Source organism: Ambystoma mexicanum, chromosome 11, assembly GCF_040938575.1.
Source record: "Ambystoma mexicanum isolate Mex_15411 chromosome 11, UKY_AmexF1_1, whole genome shotgun sequence".
In the NCBI taxonomy this organism is placed as follows: Eukaryota; Metazoa; Chordata; class Amphibia; order Caudata; family Ambystomatidae; genus Ambystoma; species Ambystoma mexicanum.
Genome location: NC_090934.1, coordinates 395,226,121 through 395,252,135, shown reverse-complemented (window position 1 = coordinate 395,252,135; position 26,015 = coordinate 395,226,121). Strand labels below are relative to the sequence as shown.

The following is a 26,015-nucleotide window of genomic DNA, read 5'->3' as shown; positions in this document are numbered from 1 at the left end:
GGCCTCTCCCTGTTGACATCAACGGGTGAAAACCAAACCACCTATGGAATCCCCCCCCCCAGGAAGGGCCTCTTCTTACCAAGCCATGTATTCTTGAGCCCCGCTACCATCACCACTTCACATCTATTGTCCCCCTTACAGTTACTTAACACTCCCCATGCCCCCCATTATTTTATAGACTCATAAATCCAACTACCCCCTCAAAAAACAACAACGTAATGTGGGATGACCCCACCCATGGTGGGGAACAAAAAGAACTACCCGGGCCCGTAGGTCCAGGTTTCTTAAGACGCTGTTTATCCAATGCTCAGCAACCCCCATGGCTGCATGCCTTCACATGTTGCTTCAGGTCCCCTCGGCCGGGGGAGTGTTCAGCTTCCTGAACCACTGCAAACTCATAATACGTCTTCTCCTTGATCCCTGGTTTTGCCACTCTCCTCATTCCGGCTTCCGTTCCCTCGAAGTGTGTGGGGTCTCCTTCTCCCATCAAGTCGTTCATAGCCCTCTTAATATCCTGTTCCGTGGTTAGTCTGTATTTGTTTCCCTCTGCTTCAAATGATATGGAAAAAGGGAACCCCCACCTATATCGGATTCCCTTTTCATTCAGCCACCTGGTGAGGGGAGAACCAAGCCTTCCCTTCGAAAGGGTGAGGGCGGACCAGTCCTGGAAGGCTGTAACCCTTGCCGAGCCATACCTTACTGAGCCATTTTTTGTTGCCTGTTCCAGAATTTGGTGTCTGTCACGATAGTTGAGAAAGTGAACAAGAATGGATCTGGGGCCACCCACCGCTCCACCGGCCCTGTGGATCCTCTCAATCTTAACCTCGTTGATGGCATCATTATCAAAGATGAGTTTGGTGATGGCGAAAAAGGCGATTTGCAAGTCTTTCTTGGTCTCCCCCTCTTTCTCAGGGACCCCAAATAACCCAAGGTTATTGCGCCTCTCACGATTCTCTAGGTCACCCATCTTCAGGAGGATTTCCTCCTCCCTTTTTTCCACCTCCTTGAGACGCACTTCCTTTTGGGTCTCCAATGTGTCCAGGGAGGACTGGTTATGTTCCACCTCCTTTCCTCCATCTTATCAATTCTGTGGGTGATCTTGTTCACTCTCCTCCCAATGTCCGCCCTTATTCTTCTGATCTCTTCCAGGAGGGCCGCTACATCCTTTTTGGTTGCGCCGGCATCCACTCCCATTGTTAACCTTTTGACTCGGGCAGGCGTTCTCTCCTCTGGGGCTCTTGGGGTGTACTCAGAGGGGGGGTCAGCCTCTCCCTTGTGTCCATATACCTTGACCCCTCACTTCGCCCATGCTGTCCGGTCCATAGAGCGGGCCTGTCTGTCCTCGGTTGGCTTCTACTGTGCCCCCTGGGACTGATGGAGACCGTCCGGGGGGTGGGGGTTGTGGTCCCGGGGACCCAATATCCGACACAAGTGCCTTCTTGGTTACTTTAAGTGCTTCTGAAGGGGGCGGCCCCTATATTGTGTGGGTAAATGTCCTTTTGCCTTGGGCCCGGCCTGGTCGTGGATCGCACCTCCAAGCCCCCAGGTTAGGAGGAAATCTCAGTCTTCCCAATTGACTCCACTGGTCTACCCTAGCCAGGGTTAAGTCCATGGTGGCCGGGCGGGCCCACGCTCCTGTGATGGGCCCCTGATTAGTCACCCTGGGTGCCCTTCTGTGTCCCAACTGCACCCCTGTAGATGGCCCTCTCAGTGCGCTGAAGGTGTCCTGCTTCACTTGGGTCAGGGGGAGGTGAACACACGCCCCTGTGAGATCCCAGGGGGGCCCACACCTCAACCCCCGCACCCACCGTCCTGCTCCTCCTTCCAAGCCGCCCGCCGAGTGGCTACCACTGCACCCTGTCGGTACCCCCTCACCCCCGGCCCGTGCACTTTTTCTGTTAGAGCAACCTGCGTCAGCAGGGTCCTCATCCAACACCCCTGGGGGGTTTAGACTATTCCTCCTCCTCCTCCGTGGGCCTCTCGTATCCCTGGAGCTCTTCCTTGCCAAGGACAGGCAGACCTCCTGCTCTATCAGGTTCCTGGAGTGTCCCCCGTGCCTCCTTCTTTTCTGGCACCTCTTCCCCCAATGGGGCAAGTGGGCCCCAGGCAGAGCCGCAGCGAGTCTGTTGGGAGGGGCAGATGCTGTTATGGACTCCGGGGGTGCCCTGCTATATTCTGGTGGGAGGGGCTGGTACCTGTTGTCCTACGTTGCAAAGGGCTTCACTTTTACCGCATTTCCCATCCCAAAGTTCCACTCCTCTCTCCCCTGCTCACGGGCAGGCGGGGGGAAGGGGTGGTGAGGCCCCTGGATAGCTCTTGCCGAACCAGAGTGGATGGGGGTCACCACTCCGTTCCCCCTGTCCAGGGTGCCTCCACTCAGGAGCCCTCCGCCCTCCCTATGGCGAGTGTCCAATGGGTGGATCCACCCCCTGCACGGGTGAAACGGGGGTCTCCTCCGCCCGAAGGGGTCCTTGCCGTATCGGTCCATAAACCTGTCCCCACTTAGGCCCTCATCAGGAGCATTCCGCTCTCAAATGCCCTCCAGGGCTCCTCCTCTGTGCATTGGGGGGCCCGTAAATTGACCCCCCAACTGAGGGGGTCAGCCGCGGTTCCTTTGGCGGCCTCCCACGGTTTGGGGGGTTCGACAAGATGTGCAGGTGGACTGGGCCGCTCTGTGCATGCCCAGTGGAGTCTCCCCCCCCCCCCTCCTGGTGCCCTGCACCGGCTCAGGGCTGTGATGCTGTCCGCAGCTTCGCCGCGTCTCTGTGCATCCTCCGTCCTGTGAGTTTGATTGGGGGGTGCACACAGCCTTCACATGTCCCACTGGGGGTATGTCGTCCTCCGATGGGGCCTTCTTGGGGTGGTGGGGGGGCTCAGCCCGCAAAGAGGCCCTGGGAAGAGGAGATGATCAAAGACATACGCATCTCTGCACCCCCTGGTGGACGCCTACCAGAATCTACTTGTTTAATACTTTCTGTCCTCCTTTTTCCGAACTGCTTGGGGAGTCTTTCAAGATGAGGCATCTGTGGGAGGAAAGCAATCCATTGAAGGAGAAATTACTTACTGTAATGATCTTTCTATGGATTCTTCTCCCACAGATTCCTCATCGCCCCTCCCAGCCGTCGCCGCTCAGAAAGTGTTGTGGCTCAACGCTTCGTTCAGACTTAGATAGAAGTTGGTGATCGCGCTTTAGGGTGTCCGTTTTAACTCCTTGTTCTAAAACCTTTTTTTTAAAGAGCAATTTTTAATCTCTAATTATATGGGATCAACCTATTGGGTGTTCCTTTTGTTATGCTTTTTACAGGCTAGTTGGCCTACTCCCATTGGTCTTCCTCTGCAGTGTTTGAGTGCGTGGGAAAAAAGGGAGGAACTGGAGCATGGAGCGTAGTGACATGTTATATATCCGACACCTGATGTCACTTCTGGAGCTGCCGATCGAGCACCGAACAAGGAGGATCGACTATCGACGGCTGAGTCGAGGCCCACTACGCCCCCTGTTGAAAAGTTTCCCAACAGCAGAGCTGGATGATGGATATCTATCAAGATGGGGTATCTGTGGGAGAAGAATCCATAGAAAGATCATTATGGTAAGTAATTTCTCCTTTTTTTTTTTTGTAACACATTTTATTGATTTTGTACCAACAAAACAATAACATACTCTAACACAAGCAAAAGGAAAATCATTAATAACATCATCATCGGGTTCTAGGGCTCCAGGGGTTCTCACCCATAGCAAGAAACTTAACCAGTCCTGTGTCAACAGTGTCTTTACCATCGTGGACCATTTGCCTCCATCCTTATCATAAGTTCACATAGCATCCTCCCATGTTTGCCAGATTTTATCAGCCTTCTCTGGGCATCCTTGTGCCCTATAGACTCTTCATTCCATAGTTATGCATATCTGGACGTCCGTTACCCATTGTTCGACGTCACGCAGCAATGGGGAGCCCCATAGTTTGGCAATGTTCCGCTTAATCACTGCGGTGACGGTTGTGAAACTGAGCCTTTCATACTGTGACATCTGGACATCACCCTCCACCCCCAACAATAGCATTTTGGGATCCCGGGGGGATGGATCGGTTCAGGACTTTTGACAGTATATCGCAGCACTGCTGCCAGAAGTGTTGTAAGTGTGGGCAGCTCCATAGTATGTGAAAAAAGGTTCCTTCCTCGCTCCTGCATCGCAGGCAATTGGGTTCTGTGATCTTTCCCCAGCGGTAGAGGGCGACTCTTTGGTAATAAATTCTGTGCAGGATTTTCAATTGGACCAGACGCAGACTGGCCGAAATGGCTGTCTCGCGTGGATAGATCAAGACCGCTACCCAGTCTTCCGGCGTAATATTCCCCACCTCATTTTCCCACTTGGTTTTCAAATTCACTAGCTCGGGGGTGGCAAAAGAGGTGATAGCACTATACATCACTGTAGTAACCTTCGATTTAATGCGTTTCATAACAATGTTCCTTTCCATTGTGGTGCAGTCTGGCATATTGGACAATGCTGGTCGAAACTATCCGTGCAAATATTGCAGGTAGTCTCGCCCCTGGGACTCACATTGTTTTCATCAGGGAATCTGTCCACTCCTGATACGGACTACCTTAGGCCCTCATGGTCTCATTTTCCGATATTCTTAGAGGACATGGTCACCAAAGCTCTGCTAGGGATAAAGTCCTGTGCCCCCTCGGACCCGTTCCCTCTGGCAGTGATGAAATCACCACAGCTATTAATCTCTCCTGCCAGTCGGGATTTATTCCTTCCGAGCTTAAGGCTGCCCTTGTCATCCCTCTTTTGAAGAAGCCATCTCTTGATCCCTCTCTTCCATCTAATTTTCGCCCCATCTCTATTCTACCATGTGTCGTGAAATTGCTTGAGTCACGGTGTCCCGCCCCCCCACCCCCCTGCTGTTTTCCTTTGTTGAGTCATCCAGGATGCTCGACCCAGCCCTGTCAGGTTTTCGTCCTGGTAGTGGGATGGAAAGTGTTCTTGTCCCTGTACAGGATGATATGGTCCGGCTGGTCGACGGGGGCGCTGTCAGTGCCCTGATTCTTCTAGATTTTTCAGCGGCGTTCAACACTGAGGACCATGCTACCCTGATCGCCCGCCTGGATCAGATTGGTGTCTCGGGTCAGGTATTGGCCTGGTTCAGCTCTTTTCTGGAAGACAGATCCCAAACTCTTTCACCCCCCCTCCCCCACCCCTTCAGTCTAAATCCTCTCACCTCTGCTATGGTGTTCCTCAGGGCTCTGCTCTGTCCCCTATTCTGTTTAACGTTTACATCTTCCTGCTGATTTGCCTCATCCGTTCCTACAGCATCAGGTGCTACTCGTATGCGTACGATACCCAGTTACTGAAAAACAAATGAGGGGGGAGTGTCCCAAAGGCAGTAGTGGAGAGGGACTGTGAGCTAGACAAAAACAATAGGGTCCACACTGCTGTAGATTCAATTGAGAAATAATTTGGATATCAACTTATTTAAAGAGTGTACCAAAAGGGGCATCACTGAACCAACAAATTTAGGCTGCTACAAACTCTGAAAGCAATCAGGATACTCTCATAGTGAAAAAGTGAAAGTATTTATTTTACAAAAAAACAACATGGAGAATAAATAAATAAATAAATAAAACAGTCTTGTAAACAAATAAATAAACTGGTCTGTAGTACAACAGTTAGACATTAACACAAAAAATCAAAAACAATGATCCTATTTCATATAATAACAAACGATATTGACTAAAAAGAAGAAAAGAAATAAAATGCCAACTCTAAGTGTTGACTTGTATTCAGCCAGCACTCAAATTATTCAGGATAAATTTAATAAAAATCTCGGGTTGGCAGAATTTACTTATTCTTTTTTGTTCTTTTGGTTGACAGGTCTGCCTATGTGTGCGTGTCATTACATAGAAAGTGACAAAAACATCAAACTAAATAGACATCTTCAACACGTTTCGGCAAAAGAGCCATCTGTCTGGCAAATGATTTCAAGAGGTGATTTAGTTGCCTTCCTCAGGGCGAAAAAAAGACACAATAACTGGACCCTGTGGGGAAGCAGACATGAACATAATAAATAATGTGAAAAAAGATGCCAAGATTGCAGTGAAAGTAAAAAGCCAAAGGACAGAATTTACCAATAATTGGTACTGTGGCTAAGTAGGAGTAACCAGGCGCAGTGCTTGCCGGCGACCGGTGCAGGGCGTCTGGACGATTGGGCCAGGGGTGATCACACCAGCGCTGCATCATCACAGTGGGATGCAACGGAAATATACCCTATAAAGAATGCAGTTTCGAAAATTAGGTTTTAAGAATTATTCCTTTGCATAACAGAGACCCAGAAATGTTCCAGGTGCATAATGGGCGCTATATAATTGTAGATCTACCTGTCAATGGGTGTAGCAATGTATTGCCGGTGTAACATTGCTCAGCATGCTATGGAATGAATCCAAAGACCGTGGGGTAACATCAGATGGATCCGGTTTGGTAAACCTATAAACAAATTGAATGCATGTAAAACTACTTGTTGACAAAAAACGAAATGAAGTTGCTTATAGGCACATGAATGGTCGTAGACCAGTGAAGTAACAGCCGCCTACCTTCGAGACAAGACGACTTTGAAAATTGCTTAAAGCTTATAGTGATGCCTGGAGTGGTGGGCGGTGAGCCTCAAATTTTCAAAAGTGCGTGGAGAAAACTGTCTCTGTTGATGAAGAAAATAAATAGAGAGACGTGAATGAATAAGCACGTCTGGAATCGGTATCAAAATTAAAATGTGCGAGGTAAAATAAAATGCAGGTCAAGCCTGATTGGGACTGGAAGGGAGCCTTCTTACCGTTATTCACAGACCGCTCGGAAGCATACCCATACCCAGTTACTGATCTGCCTAGATCTGGATCAGGCCGATGTGTCGGCATGTCTGCATAAGTGCCTGACTGCCATGGGACAATGGATGGGGCAAAATTGGCTGAAACTGAATGGGGACAAGACCGAGGTGTTGGTGGTGGGTTCCCCTCCCAATCCTTCACTGTGGATTTCCTCTTTCTGGCCTTCTTCCCTGGGTCCGCTCCCGGCGCTTCTACAAAGGTCAAAATTCTTGGCGTCATTATGGCAGCCAATCTGTTTCGAGGCCCGCAAGTCTCCTCGGTATGTCAGCAGGGCCATTTTCGGAAAGTGCGTCACCTGATTCCTCCCCTGCTGCGTCCACCTGTAGTAGCAGCGTTGATTCTTAGCAGGCTGGACTATTGGAATTCTTTGTACCTCCCACAGCCCAAGGGGCTGATTGGCAGACTACACTGCCTCCATAATTTGGCAGCCAGGTTGGCAACGGGCACTACATATGGGTCCCACATATCCCCTGTACTCCGTTCTCTTCATTGGCTTCCGGTGGCACAGCAATTTCAGTTTGTCGCTTTGCATTGTTCACCGGGCCCTGCTTGGCCATGGGGCCGAATACCTCTGTGCTAAATTTGAGCGGTACGTTCCTAACCGTCCTTTGCGCTCAGCTCAGCAGGCCTGTTATCTGTACCTCCCTATCGCCGTTCACATCTAGGTGGTCGGGCATTCACTATCACAGCGACTCAACGAAGGAACAGTCTCCCACTGGCTCTGAAGTCACTGTCCAATCACCTTGTCTTTTCGGAAGGCTCTGAAGACCTATATCTTCTAGTATACTGCCCTCCCTAGTGTTTTTTTGTGCTTTATTGCTTCCTCCTCTCAACGCCAAGATGCCCTCGGGTGAACGCACGTTCTATAAATGACTCTAACATAACATAAATAACATATTGGTAAGGATGACCTGTGCAAGTCCCTTCAGACTGGTCTCGAGACTGCGGACAATATCAGCAAAGCTGTGTCGGCTAGCAATATAACGCACAGATTTGCGTGGTTAAGAATGTCTGGGTTTGCTCCGGATGTACAATCAAGACTTCTTAACATGCCCTTTGACGGCACACACTTATTTGGCAGTAAGGCTGACGAAAGCCTGGACAAGCATTAGACCTCCAAAGTGGCAGTCAAATCCCTTGGTCTGCAATCAGACAACCGCAAACTCGTCCCAGTGGAACAGATTGGAGGGGCAGGTCCTTTCGTTTTTATTCCTCAGCTGGAAGATTGAGAGGACTGGCGAGTCAGAGGTCAGAGAAGATTCCCTTGTGGTGGACGAGGGAGAGGTGCTAAAACCAGGCAATGGCTGCTTTACCCTCAGCTGCTGCATCAGTTTCCTCTAAACCTCTCGGAGGCCTTAACCCACAAGACCCTGGTGGGAGGCACTCTCACAGCATCTGCAAGAATGGCGGTATAGATGCATGGGCATTGGAAACAGTAGCCCTGGGTTACTGACTTCCCTTTCTAAAAAGGCCTCTGGATCATCCACCGGGAAGCAACTCTTTCAAAGTTCCAGATCCGCTCCCTGTGCAGGAAATTTTGACTGTGCTGGACAAAGGTGCTATAGAACCAGTACCTGTAGCAGAGAGGAACAAGGGTTGGTACTCCCCTTACTTCCAAATCCCTAAGAAAGACAGAGGATTGAGACCCATCTTGCACTTAAGAGACTTGAACAAGTTCCCCAGGAAGGACAAGTTCAAGATGATTACCCTTTCTCTGATCCTTCAGGCCCTCAAGCTTCAGGACTGGATGATATCATTGGACCTTCAGGATGCTTGCTTTCATGTGCCTATCCATCACACGCACAGAAGGTACCTGATGTTCGCCGTTGGTGGTTCTCTTTATCAGTTTCGAGTTCTGCCTTTTGGGCTGTCCTCTGCCCAAGGGTTTTCACCAAGTTGATGGCGGTTGTGGCAGCGAGTCTACCCCTGCCTGGCTGATCAGGACTCGGTCACCCGATCAAGCCCTGGAACATGTCTGCGTAACCTGCCACTCTCTTCACAGACTGGGCTTCTCCCTCAATTACAAGTCCCACATGATACCATCTCAAAGGCTCCAGTTTCTTGGAGCAGTCCTGGATGCATCCTTGGGAAAAGCTTCGCCACCCGAGGTGAGGGCTCAACATGTTCTGCAGATGCTCACCAAATTCCAGAGTGCCCAGTGTCTCCCGGCCTTCTATTATTTGAGGTTGCACGGTTTCCCCAGCAAAGGCTTAGCATATATGACAATTCCGGAACGAACCGGGCAGGAAGAAGGGCAAAGGACAAGCAAAAACCTTGTGGCATGGCCATTTTAGGGCACTAGCCACCTTTAGTGGCCATTTGCTTAAGTGCAAAAGTGCACATGTAAACAATATCCATTGCTTTCAGCTCATCAAAGGCACATTGTAAATATAACCAAAAAGGCTCTACAGAAAATGTTGTAAGCTTACAAAGTGTTCTAACCGTACTTCCTTTTGGGGTGATGTGTGCAATTGTAACAAATCAGTACTGATAGTCTTATGGACTGATCAGGTACGCTGCGCTGTAAGAATGAGCAAAAAGACAAGCGAAGTAAAACAGAAGGTTTTGCTTACCTCCAAAAGGTCAGGTAAGGATTCAAACAAAGCACAAATAAACAGTGTCCCATATAAGTCTATGGAAGGAAAAAGAAAGTCTTTCCTAATACTCAAGAAATTCCCTTGTTTGAATGTGAAGGGGTAACCAGATGCTCCCCGGGCCCATTTCAGACCCACCCATTACTGACCGGGTGTCCATCGCTTGACCCTGTGAAAGTGCACAACTGTATAAGGCAGTTTCCAGCCTCAAAGGGCAGGAAGATGGCCAAAAAGTAAGAGGGCACAAAGACCAGGACTTGCACCACGAGCAGCAGCCATTTTGAGTATAAGGCATTAAAAAAGCATGATCACAGGAAAGTCACTGGTGCACAGCAGTGCATCTTAAAAGAAAAAGTAAAATGTATTCACTGCCACCTGCCTGTTCAGTGCACATCAAAACAAGTAGCAAAAGTTACCTACAAGTAAAAGAAAAAGGGACACAGTGACCCTACAGCAATGCTATATTCAAACACAGGCAAAACGAAAAGGGAGAAGTACTTCCCATGGCACCCCAAACGACACGAGTAAAGCCATTGAGTGAGGGTAAAAAGGCCTAACTTGCCCAAAAATCAGTCAGAAGTGCAAATCTAACAGATAAACTGAGGGATACGTTAGTCAATGGAGGAAAGTTTTAAAAACAATGGCAAATCAGAGATACTTGTTTTCGTCTCTCTGATTGCATGTTTTCTTGCAGATTTGCCACAATGTATTTGGGCCTATCCAACTCCTCCTGGGAACTGCATCCTAATGTGTGCCCTTTCAATAACATTTTTTGGCAGCGATTCAAGCAAAATATATCTCAGAATAACTTCTATATTCCGGAGATCGTTTGAATCTGCTTTTCCTTCTTTTGGGTTCTTCACCTTTATCTGTTATAGAGCAGTTCTCTTACATCCTCACATTTCAGCTTTAAATAGGTAATTTTTGCTCAAGAACCTCAAAACATATTGCTGTATTGTCTTGATAGATTGCCAGCTCCTGTGATCTGGTTTTGTTCAAACCTGTGATTTTTCGCCAATCACATGTAGGTCTACCTTGAAGGTACAGAAGGCTTTTAAAACATCCTCCTTAAAACTGCCCCGGAACACTTAATTTGGAAAAATTCAGAGCACAGTTGATTTTGAGAGGGGTTTCTTCAACATTGGACTCAGTGTGGCAGAAGCTACATTAAAGAGTGGTGTAGATATGGATGCTTCCCTCCAACTGTCAACCGCCCCTTTGGTTCACTTACTTGCATCCCGTTCCATTCAGCTTTTTTTGGAGGAAGGCTGTTAGCCGCTATTCACCATGGAGCAAGGATTGCTTATTTGTTCACTCCTGTCTCATCTAATTCTATCCTGTGGTAACTGGCTGGGATTGTTAGGAGAGATTTTCTTTTTGCTGTTTTTTTCTCCGTAGACAACTGAGGAAGCCCTCAAACATTTTGCTGTTTTGAACCTGACCAGACCTTTGAAGGTCGCTAAAGCCGTTTTGCTTTACTTACATTGCTTGGCTCACCTGTTTTGGTGCACTGATCAGTCCCTTTGGCTACGAGTGCAGAGGGACTCTGTCCCCCATCACAAAATGTCTCGTTTGTTTCCACTGAACACATCACCTTTTTCTACTGTTTTTTACTTTTCTTGCGTAATGCCTTTTTGAGTACCATATACTGTAAAATGGCCATGCCACAAGATTTCACTTAGTCCTTTGACATCTTGTCCTTCTTCCTGCCCTCACAGGACTGGAAATTCCTATAAGGCAAGCCCTTTCCTGGGCAAAGCGACGGTATAGCTTTGTGGCTGGATTTGGGGGCTGAGACTGTTTGATCCCAATCCACATCCTGGCCTAAAGTGTTTGTTGCTGGACAGATGTGGTGGCCTGAGGCTGATCATGAATGGACTGCCCCTGCCTGTTTTAATGGTACAAATCCTTCCCATTGTTGGGCTTGGGGGCAACTCCATCTCAAATTTAGGATACAACAATGACTCCAGAAGCCATTCTTTAGATCGTTACTGGACTCGGGACCCCTTTAAGCGGAGCATCCTGCTGAAGACCCGTGGGTCATCAATGCAGCCAACCAGCATTGCGTACAGCCAAGTCCTGGCAAAGCCCTACTCTTAAATATGATCCCCTGAAGGCCTTCATCTGTGCTTCAACCGCTGGACCGATGGGAAGAACCAGTCTCAAACCAGGATCGATTATCCTACCCTTGGGAGCCATCGAAAGGGTCCTGGGACCACCATGTGGACTGACCAGCTGCCACCTGAGCTGCAGTTGTAGATGTGGGCGGGAACGGTGCTCCTCTAATTTTTTTAATAAAGTTTTATTGTTCCTTTACTTTATTTTAAAAAGAAACCCTTCTGGAATGGATTCATTGTAAAAAAAAAAAAAAAATAAAAAAAAAGAAAAGTGGTGCAGGAAGCAGTTGAAACTTGCACTTGTAGTGCACTGCACTGAACGTTCCCATAAACAGGCGCATGTGTTTGGGGGTTTGTATTGTGCATGGGAGGGGGCATGGGGTTTGTGAGGAGCGGGGGAAGGCCAGTAGGGCACATAGATCCACTCGTTCGTACACTTATACCACTGGCTACATCTCTGCACTGGTCCCTGTCTGAGTTTTGACTTGGGACTCCACAGATCCTCTACTGGTGAGACAAAAGGCCTTCCTCTGCAGTTGCAGCTCTCCGGTACGAAGAGGGTCCTTGCAGGGCTTGCTTCTTTGTCTTCACCTAAAGGGTCATCTTACTCCGCCTAATCAGTGTTCTCCTCTGTCTCTGACCTGAATCTTGTCCTGGGGTCCCTAGAGGTTGTCAGCATCGCAGTGGCCTTCTCATAATGCCAGGGCCATCCAGATCTCCAGTACAGGAACCGTCTCGCCAAATCATGGAACCGTAGACTAGCCAGACCCAAATTCAAACACCCAGAGAGACCTTAGCACCGTGACCCGTGGACCACTCCAACAGAACCAATGCACTAAGTAAGCCGACCCAACAGATTCAGAAGTGGTTTCTAATGGAATATGTGTATAGGGCGTGCACGTTTCTAATGCCCCACCACCATCCATAGGGCTTGACAGCCCAAAGTCCTAACCCTACATCTCCCTTACCTGGTCGTGATCCATCGAGGTTTGACCAAGGATCCCCAATGAGCTTCCCCTAAGGTGATAGAACCTCGAAAGAACATTGCTTGCTTTGTTCTTCACTACTTGAAACACACCTACAAGTTGGCTTTGCCAATACTTGCTCTGCCTTTCTTAAGACTCTTAACTCCCTACAAAGGGCTAACGTTTGGACTTGTGTCTTTTAGGGTACTGGGTCCCATGTTCTTTAACAAGGGTGGACTTTGTAAGTAAAGTGCCTTATTTTATAAGGCGATGTAATTGTGATTTACTGTTCTTTACATTACTTACCTGATTGATACTTGGTTTATAAATTGTGTTTTCTTCACTTGGTTTACTACATTCATAGTTTTCTGTTAGGATATGATATTTGATATGATATGGCATTTATAATGCGCCTATACGCAAGTGTTTATCCAGTATGACTGTTTGAAAGGTAAATTAGTGATGCTGTTTAGTAAGAGCATCCCAAGGTGGATGTACATATGTTAATTGTGTGTTTGGTAGTTTTGCTTACCTGTGATTTTCATTGCTAAGAGTTTATTCAAGTCCTAATAAATGTTACTGTATTGTTAGACTTTCTGCCTAGCTTGAATTAAGAGTGTTCCGTGTGTGCTTAACTGAATTCTATACCACCCCTTCCACACTCCCTGAAGTCTAAGCCTTACTGCTCAGTCACCCTACCTTGATAGTTTGGCAATACATTAGTGTCTTCTGTTCACCAGAATTGGGTAGCCTCAGGATGAATTCTGAAAATCCTTCTCAACAACCGTCGGGGATACTACATTAAAAATAAAATCTGATTATTAGTTGACTAGCATCTCCTGATATAGCTGAATTGCACTTTAACGTCTTACGCGAACACCAATAAGTAATATGTTGTACAGTTATCTTTTTTGCACCGTACTAGCTTTTTTTCAAAACAGAATGTAAAATGCTATGCAAATAAATATAAAAGGTACGGACATGATGCTTTGCATGTTTTTGTAAGCACTACTGCTTGGACTCTAGATATTCACATGCCCACATAGGCCATGAACATTTTGGAAGGTCTTTAAGATAATGGTGGTTATCGCAAGAACACTGAAAAATAATAGAAAGTTTTCAAGGAAAGATGGTTTTGCAGTTTTATATCTATACCACCCAAATGCCCCATGAAGCAAAGGCAGTAGGAGAATGAGCTCTTGTGTTGGGGCTCTGGTAACAGTCTGAAAATGTGGTCAAATCAAGACTGACTCTGATCTTTGTCATGGGTGTTTATCACAAAGCACATACACAACAGCTAGGTTTCAACGCCTTTATTTGGTTTATAACGGTTGGGGAATGACATAGGACAGGTGCCGTAATCAAAATAGGAGAACCTAAGCAAAATAGTGAGAAGGAGGAATAATGCAAATTCATTGGCTGGGCCTAATCTAAACAACATAATGTCAAGCTTGCAAACCATGTGCTAAGTTTCAGAACCCCCTGGAATCTAACCCAGGACAGTTTTCACGCCAATCACTCACAGGTTTCTGTTTCCCAGCAAATTTCTTCTAGTCCTTGTTCTTGGAATTTCTTTCTTTGCTATTGTCTTGGTCGTTGTCCTGCACTGTAAGACAAGGTGGCATTCTGCAGCTGCTACTTGTGGACGCCCTGAACCAAACTTGTCCTAGGGTTTCTTTACTGCCATGGGTAGGAATTTTCTCCCCCCTCACCCACCACCCTGGTACCACCAGGTAGGATTTTTACTCCCCTAACTGGTTTCTTTATTTGGGCTGGTGATCTTTCAATTGCCACCAGAGCCCGGGCTAGAGCTTCCTGCTGGCTTCACTCCGAGCATGTTCCTCAAGCTTTGGCCCCTGCCAGTCTTGGACCCATATTATCAGAACATCTCCTACTCTAGCAGTCCCCTCAGCCTGGCTTCTCTCAAACTCTACCTTATCTTGACCAGACCAATCCTTCGGTTTCCCTCTTACTAATTGGCCTTCTTTGCTTGGCTAATATAGGCTCTAATTTTCCTGGTCTCCTGTCACTACTTGGCCAATACAGGTGTTAAAGTGGATTTTCACAATGGGCCCAATGCTGGAGCCTCTAGCCACCACATCTGGCCAGCAACAGATACACCTGGAATTGATGTGGCTTGGGTCAAGGCAGACCCAGCCCCACACACACACAGACTGCCGTTTTACCTATGTAATCTGGACGTTTCCCCGGGGAAAGGGCTTACCATATGGAAAATCTGGCCACTCAGGGCATGATGAAGGTCAAAAGACAAGATTGCCAAAGGACAGGTGAAAATCTTGTAGCACAACCATTTTAGGGTACATGGTACTTTCTTTGGCATTAAGCAGAAAAGTGCACAAGACTATAAAAAAGAAATCACAGTTAAAGTAGCCGCTGCCCACCAGCCCATCTTAGACACATCAGGCAAGTACCACTAAGTTGCTAGAAATAAAGTATTGGGACACAGTGTCCCTACCGCACTTCACAGAAGATGATGTGTGCAAGAAAATATGAACAAACTTTACTATGGAGAACAGACTTCTCCTGCTCTGATTACCATAGGGACTGATCATTGTCCCCAAAACAGATGAGCTTAGCGAGGTAAGTGAAGCACAATGGCTTCACTTGCCTCCAAAAGTCAAGAAAGGTTCAGAACAATGGAAATATAAGGGAGTCCCTGATGTTTTATTTTGAGAAAGCAGCAAAAATAAAAATATTTCCTAACCGGTTCTGTTCTCATTTTGTCCTAATACCCACATAGTAAGGATTTGTGTGCCTCTTTTTATCAGGTACTGATAGTGTGCCTAGAAGAGTTATTTGTTGGTCTGTTTTACCATTAAGGGGCTGTTTTATGATAGGTCCCTCTAATGGGCCCACCACTGCTACAGTTACGTAGTCAGTCATAGCCATTGTCTTCAGGTGTTGCCCATGCCCGGTGGTCTGAGGTTATAAACACTTGTTGTCATGTAGGGTTCAGACGACTTCATCATAGTAGCCTGCTGATCCGGAGGCACTGCTCCTTCATGTTTTGTGATTTTTTTTTTTCTTGTCCCCAGCACCTCTGCACTGAGGCCAAGCATGTGTTGCATGTGTTTCTCCTGATTGCTCTATGTTCTCCTTTTGTTTGCCTCCGGGCCATGGTTTGTGAACGAGCTTGTGCACCAGGCCTGTGTTGCACATTAAATCGTGCTCCATGCATGGACCCCCTGCTGGGTGGCAAGCTTTCCTGCTTGCCCTGTCCATGATTAATAGTTCTGGAATCATCGTCTCCCTGTGGGTGTGGTTCTGGGTCCTGTGTTTAAGGTGGTAATCTTGCTTTCACATCTTCCTATTTCACACTTTCTGGCAAGGTGTTGTTTCGTTAACGTTGACAAGGGCGTCACACCAGAATCACCCAAGGGAGTACTGCAAGAGGCCTGAGAACTCTGCCTCCCCCCACCCCCATGACCTTTGTTCCACTGCCTCCAGGGTTCACATTACAGAGTAGGTTGTTCCCCCTGCTCCACAGAGTTCCCCAGCCTTCCACTGTAGGTGACCAACAAGCAACCTTGTTCTAGGTTCCTTTTAATAGTGTCAGGGTCTGGATACAAGCACGCTATCTGTGTAGGAACAAAGGTTGTTAGAACATTGTTCTGTGTTCAGGATCAACGTAGGTTTGTGAATACATAACGAATACAAAGGCGCAAACCCAGTAACTCAAGTGAATAACTTATTTTTACATGATTTTAATTTGGTGGGTTTATAACAGTGGGTTAAACATCTCTGTAGCTCATCTCATATTCAGTTGAGAGGATATAACACATTGGCAAAACCATGTGGTCTCTAATTCTAGAAGACATTTTAAGCCCTGAATTTGTGAGAGATTGTTTAGAAGAATATGGTGAGGTCCCTTTTGAAGAGCTGTACATGGACAACTGAGGGGGGGGGATCAGTTTCTAAGTGAAGACCATATATTCTTCAATGGCCTCATTGTTCGCGGTATGGGTACTTCAAGGCACGCAACTCTTTTGTGTTACACTAGCTGATGGTGGTGCCTACTTGCCTCACTTTCTCTGATCTGTTTTCAGGTGAATAAGAATGACATCAGGAAAAAGGTTCGCCGTCTCATGGGAAAATGCCACATTGGCCTGGTGCAGAGTCAACAGATCAATGAACTCTTGGACAAGGTGGCCGACCTGGTAAGCTGCATCTTTGAAGAGCTTGAAATGCCTCAGGCTGTGAGGCCTTCTAATGTGGGCAGGATGAACCAAGCGTTTGTCCCTCGTGTGGCACCCCCACTGCTTCTACCTCCAGGAAGTAGAAACAGCTTGTCCTACCTCATGTCTTGTATACAATCTAAGCTGTGGTTTTCACGATTCACATGCAAAGTTGTGTAGGGTGTTAGCAGTGTCATTGTTCATCAGGATTTGCCTGCCCTGTTAATCTAGCAAAGCACCAAATTCCTCTAGGCAATCATACCCAGGCTTAATTCATGGTTAAAGGAGTCCATTCCCAACCTTAGCCTCATGTTCCTGACACAGAGAACTTAGTTTTATGTACTGCCTCTGGGCCATTCGTCTTGCACTAAATATTAACACAAAACTATTCTGATTTTCCTCCACAGAATGGTCATGAAATACCTATCCGACCCAGTGGTAGTCGACACATAAAGAAGCAGACTTTTGTGGTGCATGCTGGTACAGACACAACAGGTGGAATTCTCTTCATGGAGGTAAGATTGAGACTATGAATTTGTGAATGAAAGTGAGCAGTGAAAATATGAAATGCCCTGTTAAGGAAGACACTGGAGAGGAATGTGCTGCTGTCATGACCACGCAGGAGTACCAATGAAGGGTGGGTTTCAAGAAGCTGCAGTCTGTGACGGATTGTTCATTCTATTGTTAATTTCTCTGTTTTCTTTTGAAAATCATTGAAAGTGCAGTACGTTGTCTCTATGATTTTGACATGTTCGGAAGTAGATCTCCTTGCTGTTAAGATGCACACCAACTGTCATTTCTGTCGTTGGAGGATGTGTCAAGACTGGAATTCAACGTGGGATTGTGTATAGCATTTTTAAGGCAGTTTTTGTACAATACTCTGATAAGGGCTGCACAACTATTAACCCTTGGGGGAGGAAGGGGCCTCTAACACACCTGACAAGACAGGGAAGCCATACCTCTCTCTAAGGTTGGTAAGCATGGACAGAGTGACACGGCATAACTCTCGGGTAGGAGTAGTAAGCTTGCACAGGGGTACAATTAGTCCACATACTTATCCATAGAATATTAAACTACAAAGATATACAAAATACACATATACTTTTATTATGCTACACACATAGATCTCTATTAGTACAAATAAGTACTTAGTACTTAGTATTAAGAACGCAATGCATGTTATAAAAACAGTAAACTTCTTTGAGGACTCTCCACACGCCAATATTTTTAGGCAGGCCCCTATCACAGAAAGGCACCAAACATAAAAGGACCAAAAAACAGGGAGGCGGGGGGGGGGAAAAGGAAACGAGAGAGATTAACAAAGAAGGTATATTTTACCAGGGTCTGCACACTAATATACTGTCCTAAAAAGGCAACACATTCCTGTTATGTATGGTAGGTCCTAGAATGGATGGTCAGCACCCTACACTTACAGGCAAGGGGTTGCAACAAAAGGGAACAGCCATTTTAACCCACAGGAATGATAGTGGTAAAGGCCCTGTTTAAACAGAATTCCTGGGTATTCTGGGGCCACTTTATAAGGCCTCCCAACTCTTTGCTTTTTTCTCCTAGTATTTTTGGACCACTGACCTATCTTAGGTGGCCAGAGTAGCGTCTCCTGAAGTCCTCCTGCAATTGCAACCCTTTTGCCTTTCTTAAGGTAGATGGTATTTGGTCACCATTAAGGCCATTCAGGCACCACATTTTTGCCTTTTTGTAAATAGATATCACTACATTTGGTTTTTGGGGAGTTTGGTTGGTGTCAGCTGTACTTTTGTTTTACTTCACCAGTGGGGCACGCAATTTCATTGCATTTGTAGCCCAGTGTATCTTTTTGGTCGCCGTAGGTGAGGCAATACATTTGTTTTTTAAATGCTGCTCTCAGCCATTTTGTGTTGTTAAGGCTTCCATTGTTCTGGGCAACCACAATGTATGCTCAAAATGGGTGTATTGGCCATGTGGGCTCATAATAAGCCCACATGGAAACCTCCATATTGGTTCTAATTGGTTTAGAACTGTGCTGGTCCCTGCACTCTCCCTCTCACTACCTTTGCGGATGGGTAGTCTAGGCTGAGTGGCAGTCCTACTGACCAAACTGTATGGTTTGACCATTTGCCTCCATCCCCCTCTAGTGATCAATGGACTGCTTTGGACAGCCCATTTTTGCAGTGGTACTTAAGGATCTCTTGGGCTGGAGATACACAGCTAAAAATGTGTTCTGAAGAATGATCTTCGCATGTTTTCGATTTAATGAGGAATCTGCACAAATATGGCTAAAAAGTTGTTTTTAAAGAAAAATAAGATCTGAACTGTGTGTTTGTGCTTAATGCACATTTTCCTGCTGAAATACAACACACCTGTGTACATTCTGATTTAATGTTTGATTGTGTATTGCATTTTCTCTCTTCCAATAGTTCGTTTGGATATGGTGTGGCTTGGAGGGCGCGGGAGGGGGTTAATTGTTGGGTGTGCTGCTAATTCTTAATAAGTGCCTAACAAGCACACAATAAACTAAACTTATTACTGTGCTGCACTGAAATTGATTGGTTCCTTTTGAGTAGCTAAGAGCTGACTATGGTATGCATTCCTCCAAATGTGCAACACACCTCAAACTTGCGTCATTTATTTTTCTGTCCATTTTCCTTCCGTTCACATTCCCCCCCTATGTTTTGCTCTCCCTCATTATATTCCCTTCAACCCTTTACATTCCACATCCTCTAAACTTTCATCTGTTTGTACCATCGGACCAACCGGAGTCCCTGTGAAAAGCACACATGCACTATAAAGAAAGATAATGCAGTTTGCCTTTCAAATTCACCTATAGGACTTAAACGGCAAATTTGGGACTCTATTGTGATTCTGATCTATCTTTTGCTCATCACATCTCCTTATCTTCTTTTGCCTGTTGTTATCACTTGTACAATATCTGTAAAGCTTGTCCTTTTTTAACTTTCGACGCAACAAAACTCCTGATCTCTTCCGTAATTTTCTCTCGACATGTCTATTGTTCAGGTCTCCGTTTGGTCTTCCTCTTTCACGTCTTGCCTCACTGAAATCTGTCTTTAGTGCTTCTATTTGTCATCTTCTTTCTCTGCATGATTTGATTGTTTCTTCTCTCTCTACTCTCAACTGACTTTCTTTCCGTTCTTGCCTTAAATTTAATTTTCTGTGTCTAGTCTTTAAATCTCTTTATAGTCTTGCACCAACCTTTCTTTCTTCTCTTGTTTCTTTTTATATCTCTACTCTTTCTCTCTGCTCTGTCACAATTTCTTCTTGCAGTCTCCCGTCCTCCATGTGCTAATTCCTGTTTTCGTTCTTTCACTTTGTTAGCTCCTTTTCATTGGAATTCTCTCCACTTTCTCTTCGCTCTATCTTGTCATCCTCTCTATTACATTCCTCACTGAAGACCTATTTACTGCAAACTGATATACAAGGTTGATTTCTGTTTTATTCTCGCCAGTATTCTAATTTTTCTGTACCATTTTTAATGATCTATGTACAGCGCTTTGGTTTAAAGCGCTTTATAAATCCCAAATAAAATGTTTTTAAAAATACAAATTGAGTTGCTTAAGGAGTGCGCTGCAGACAAGGGTCTCACAAGAAATGGCAATACAATAAATGCAAGGTCTCAAGCATGGATTCACATGCTCATGAATATTCCCTGTCGTCAGGCTGGCAATCCTCGGTAAAGAGAAAAAAATCAGTTTCAGTTTTGTTTCTGAACTGTCTTTCTCCTAATAACCAATCACTGGTCTCTGGGTCATAGCGCCCCAGCCAATGACTGCCCTCTACTTAAGCCCCTCCTCTGGCATCCATCTTTAGATTTTTACCGCACGTTCAAGTTTTGGGAGTCCTCGTGCTTAGCTTTCAAGCTTTTACTGCATATTGCGTTTTTCCAAAGATTTTACTCTTATTTTTTCGGTCAAATTGAGCCTCAAGCTCCACTGATTCATCTTCCGATTAACAGGGACCCGTTTTTGGAAATCTCTACGCCCCTCAAGGGCGAATTTCTCTTCTTGGAGTATTCCAGAAGATCTTTGAGGCCTACCCCTCATGGTCATGGCCGAAGACAAAGGAGTATCTGCCCAGGATGTGCACTACATAACGTCTTCAAGGAGGATGGGCACTCCCGGTGCCTTTACTGCCTGCACGCAGACAAACCACACGTGGAGGAGGCCTGTGCGTTCTGCAAGGACATGTCCTTCTGTACCATGAAGGACCATCACAAGCGACTCGCTGACTGGCTGGAGACGAAGAGCCCGGCGGGAGGTGAGCCCCGGCAACATACTTCTCCCAAGAGAAAATCTGAGCGGTCTTCTTAGACCATTGAGGGTGCTCCGGCGACGGGGGCCCAACATAAGGCAAAGCACCGCAAGTCCACGGGCACCGGGAGCGCCGTTGGCACGGGCTCCGCGGCTGCCAGGCCGGGCGCAGCATCGCTGACGCCGTCAACCACGAGCCAACGCTCCGGCTTGACGAAAAGGAAGCCGGACAACCCAGGTAAGCTTCTGGAGAAGGCCCGGTCGGCCCTGATGGAGAAAGCCAAGGGGGAGTGAGGCAGTGGCCCTCCCCGCACGGTTAAGTCCTCAGACGCGCCTAAGGTCGTGAAGGCCTAGATCCACCAGGCTAAGGCTTCGATTGAGGGAGTGGTAGCGTCCGTGGCGAAGACCACAGAGGTGGCCCCAGTGGAGAGGGCCCCCGACCAAGCCAAGAGTTTTCCTTCCCACCCGGAGGGAATCGGATATCTCCTCCGAGGACGAACTTTCAGGCCTCAAGTCAGTTCTTGACAAGAAGTTCGTCGAGGTCAGATCCTACGGGAAGGACCCCGACGAGGCGGATGTGGAGAGCGACGAGGAACGGCAGGTCGACAAGGAGCCGGAGGACACCACGCCGCTGCCAACGATCCCGTCGCAACCGCTGCCACCACCGACAGACAGGTCAGAGGGCATCTTACTAGTCCTGCACACCCTGTGCTCAGAAATAAGGACAAGGATGCCTTTGCCTCTGGCGGACAATCCATCAGCGCCTGGACCATCAGGAAGCCCTCCATGCAAGCGGAGGCAGGTCCACCCACCCTGCCATCCTTCACCTCCATCCCCTCCACCGAGGGACGAGACGGAGACGGCGCCGATGGGGACGGATGATGGCGGCGACGACGGAACTGATCTCCCGTCGCCCCCACCCCGGACTTCTCCTCCCGACGAAATTGGCTCATTTCACGCCATGATCGTCAGGGCCTCAGAGCTTTTTCAGCTATGCCCCGAAGAGCAGAAGAAGGAGGGATTCATTATCAGTGACGAGACGCCAAGAGTAAGACAGTGCTCTCGGTCCTGCTGTTGGACGACATCTGGGCGAAGGGCTGGCCCTCCTGAAGAACCCATCCTCGGCCCCAGCGAAGAGAGATCGGTACGAGAAGAAGTACGGGGTTCCAGACTCTGCACCTATGTGCCTCAGAGCGCAGCCGTCCCCGGACTCGGTGGTCTCCGCCGCGGCCAAGAAGAAATCTGCAGGGGCGACAGCATCGGCTTCCACTTCCCCGCCGGACGGCGAGGGGAAGAAGCTGGACACCATGGGACGTCGGGTCATCTCGTCGGCGGCGACGACCATGAAGGCGGGCAACACTCTCGCTATCGTGGCCCGCTAAGATAGGGAGCTGGGGTTTAAAATCACCCCCCTCCTGGACTTCCTCCCAGACGACAAGAGGACGGAGGCCCTTGAAATCTTTCAAGAAGGCGAGGTGGCTTCGGACCACACGCCATCATGGTAGCCACGGACATCGCAGACACCGGCTTCCACCAGATGGGCAACAGCGTTTGCCTTTGCCGGCGTGGTTGGCTCAGGGCCACCGACTTCCTTCAAGACGTACAGGCGAGGGTACTGGACATGCATTTCGACAGGAACAACTTGTTCGGCACGGCAGTGGACGAGTCACTGCAGGCCATCAAGGCAGACACCAAGACGGCCCCTGCCTTGTGCACGCTCCATCAACGATGGCCGTCCTTTCGGCCCTCTGGAGGCAAGTCACAAGGTGCCTCCAAAGGATTCGATGGCAGCTCTTCTTCATACCGTCAAGCGCCCCGTTCTTCGTCCCAGGAAGCCTACAGAGGCCACAACACTGCCGGAGGGCATCGTCATCGTCGCCAAGGGGCCCAAGGTGGTAAGGCCTTGGCGAAGCAGGACTGAACAGGCCGTGAGGTCGGGCCCCCACCCGCGCACCCTGGTGGGAGGCCGGCTGGCGAACTTCGACAGCGTATGGAAATCCATCTCCACTGACTGTTGGGTGCTGGATGCCCTGGCCCACGGACACACTCTGGAGTTCCAAGGGAAGTGTCCCCGTTTCCCACCTGAGACCAGGAAAGAAAACCACATTCCGCAGCTTCTGCTGGAGGTGCGAGTAATGCTAAAAAAGGGTGCAATAGAACTTGTCCCAAAGAGGCTCAGGAGTATACTCGCAGTATTTCCTCGTCCGAAAGAAGACTGGCGGTTGGCGACCCATTCTAGATCTTTGCCGCCTCAACAAATACATAAAATCCCAGAAGTTTCGGATGGTCACCCTTCAGCACGTGCTGGAACAGCTGGAGGAAGGCGACTTCCTATCGTCGCTGGACTTGGTGGATGCATATTTCCACATCCCCATTCACAAGGGACATCGAAAGTTTCTGCGCTTCGTGGTCCATGGGCGGCACTACCAATTCAAGGCCCTTCCCTTCGGCATGAAGTCGGCCCCAAGGGTCTTCACCAAGTGCCTGGCACCGGTGGCGGCGCGGCTGCACCTGAAGGGGATCCACGTCTACCCCTTTCTGGACGATTGGCTCATCTGAGCGAAGTCAAAGGAACTCGGCGTCGAACACACAGCGAGGACCCTCCGCTTGCTCACGGAACTGAGGTTCTCGATAAACTGTGCAAAGTCCTGCTTGGAGCCATCTCAGGACGCTCAGTTCCTGGGAGCCAGACTCAACATGGTGGCGCAGGATCTATGGCACTGGGCCATCGCCGAAAGGATGCTCCTGGTACCCTTTCATCTGGGAGGAGTGAAGAACACTGTTGCCGACTCATTCAGCAGGGAGCTGCGCTCTTGCCACGAGTGGGAGCTTCGGCAGGATCAGGTGGACCTGCTGTTTCGACGATGGGGCGATCCCCAGATCGATCTGTTTGCGACGGCGATGAACACCAAGTGCCGGAGGTTCGCCAGCAGGTTTCCCCAGCAGGGGAGCATGGGAGATGCGTTCTCATGCCCCTGGGACGGCCTGTTTCTCTACGCATTCCCACTGTTGCTTCTGCGACTCATCAGTCAACTCAGACGGTCCCGGTGCAGGATGATCCTCATCGCACCGGCGTGGCCGAGGCAGATTTGGTACAAGGAGAACAGCACGAGGCCGGCCGTTCATGAGGAAGTGTAAGCACTTAAGGGACGCTGGGACCCAAGGAAAGCAAATTTCACCTGCAAGTTCTGCGAGGGTCCTGTGTTCACAAACCCTGCCTTACCGTGGCTGCACTGAGGGAACCGTGCTGAGATTGAAAGTATTCCCAGGTGCGCCTAGTGGCTGTTATTGCAGAGCTCTGATGGTGCTGCAGCATGTGGAGGGACATAGGAGTGAAGAAGGCTCCCCGTTGACCAGGCTGGCCCAGAGACACCAATGCTGCAGAGGGGTGTGGGTCCTAAGTGTGCCTAAAATAGTAGCAGAAGGAGAAGAGGTTGGGTATGGGAAGCAACCCACAGCTGCAGGGTTCCTGGAGCCGGTGAGTGAAGTTCCGTGGTCAGGTTCACTTTGAAATCCTTGCTGGTAACAGTTACCAGCTCTATATAAACCTGCGTAAGAGTGGGAGCGAGTAGAAACTGTTGGTGGTTGTGAAGAGTCCTGCGGACTATGGAAATGTATCACAAGCACTTCTAATACAAGTCGGAGTAATGGCGTATAAAGAAAAGCTTTTCATTTCCCATTGTTAAACTGTTTAACATTACCGTAGTGGTCGCGTGTCTCCAATTAAGAAGTGGAACGCTTTTCAAATCACTCTGAACCTTAAAGCAGACTTCCACAAATTGTTACAATACTTATTACATCAAAGAGCGGTTGGGTGTAAACAATTGTAGTTCCCGACCTGAGTCGGAGCCTATCTCTGTGTTAAAAAGTGGGAATACAATGACTTACAGTTCTTTAAAGTTAAAGGTCTGCCTTAAAGAGTGGTCATGTGTAGCTAAATCTGATTCTCTTTTGAAGATTGAGCCTTGTAACATCAAGAAAAAGTATTTAATACATGTAGAAGTTATTGAACTGACGAGAACAGGCATTATCCAAGCCAAGAGGCAACCCCTTTCTAGAGTGAAACCAGCTCTGTTTAAATAAATCCACTTGAAGTCTGAGGTTGTTAAAGTTGTTAAAGGCCCAGTGTTCTCTGATACAGGTGTGAAATTGTTATCCAAAGCTGGGAATGTGGCAATACAGCTTCGGGGTAGCTACTGGAACCAAGAAGGTGCAAATGAAGCTGGGGAAGGAAGCTGGGTGCCTGTAAGAAGATTAAGTCAACAGTCTGTAATGCTGAGGCTGTTAAAACTTAGAGGAAGGCAGTCTAGAATCAAATGCAGGTTATACTGGTGGCAGTCAGGCAGACAGAAGAGGCAAAGAGGCTGCCCTTTTTTAATAATATATGAAAAAAGCGTGCCTGGCCTACCTGTGGAGGTCGAAGCGTCTGGTCTTTAAATTGCCCAACAATCATGAAGTACAAAGTTGAAGAAGAACTACCTAAACTGTGGTTGTGCATCATTTTGTCAGTGGATGTTACATTCAAGGTGGTTGAAGCAGTAGCATACTGTGGAGTCAAGGAGTCTGTTCCCACAGTAACAGAAGTAGAAGGGTGTTTGTCAAGAGGAAAGCAACACTGTAAGAAGCATCCTGACAATGCTACCAAAGACCCTGCAGAGGTCATACATACTTGGACAGTTGTTGAGACTGGAGTTATTCATTTATTCTTTGAACTGTGGAAAACAATCTCGGAAAGCGGATATCCAGGATTACCATATGTGCTGTTTTCCTGGCTGGAATTGGAAGGGGAACATTTCAGCTGAAAGCTGAAGAAGTGTTACCAGTGGATTTTTGTTTTGTTAACTTTTGTTTCATTTGGAATTTACAAGAACTGGTTCAAGACTTTCCTTTCCTTTTTGAACATTTGGAAAAATTGACTCTAAACAATCCATCCTGGGGAAGGGATTTACCCAAGACAGATGAAGTTCATCCGAATTACTGGTTGTTTGGTATTCACTCATTTATGTTG

The 26,015-nt window shown here is 47.7% G+C and overlaps 1 protein-coding gene across 42 annotated transcripts in view; it reads left to right on the top strand.

Moving 5' to 3' along the window:
• Positions 1 to 26,015, top strand: part of MADD (MAP kinase activating death domain) — a 2,081,072-nt gene that overhangs the window by 1,359,346 nt on the left and 695,711 nt on the right. For all 42 annotated transcript variants that reach the window (XM_069623145.1, XM_069623139.1, XM_069623144.1 and 39 more), the window contains 2 exons: positions 16,617 to 16,727; positions 17,153 to 17,260. In XM_069623145.1, the coding sequence (XP_069479246.1) occupies positions 16,617 to 16,727; positions 17,153 to 17,260 (219 nt within the window). The remainder of the gene's footprint in view (positions 1 to 16,616; positions 16,728 to 17,152; positions 17,261 to 26,015) is intronic.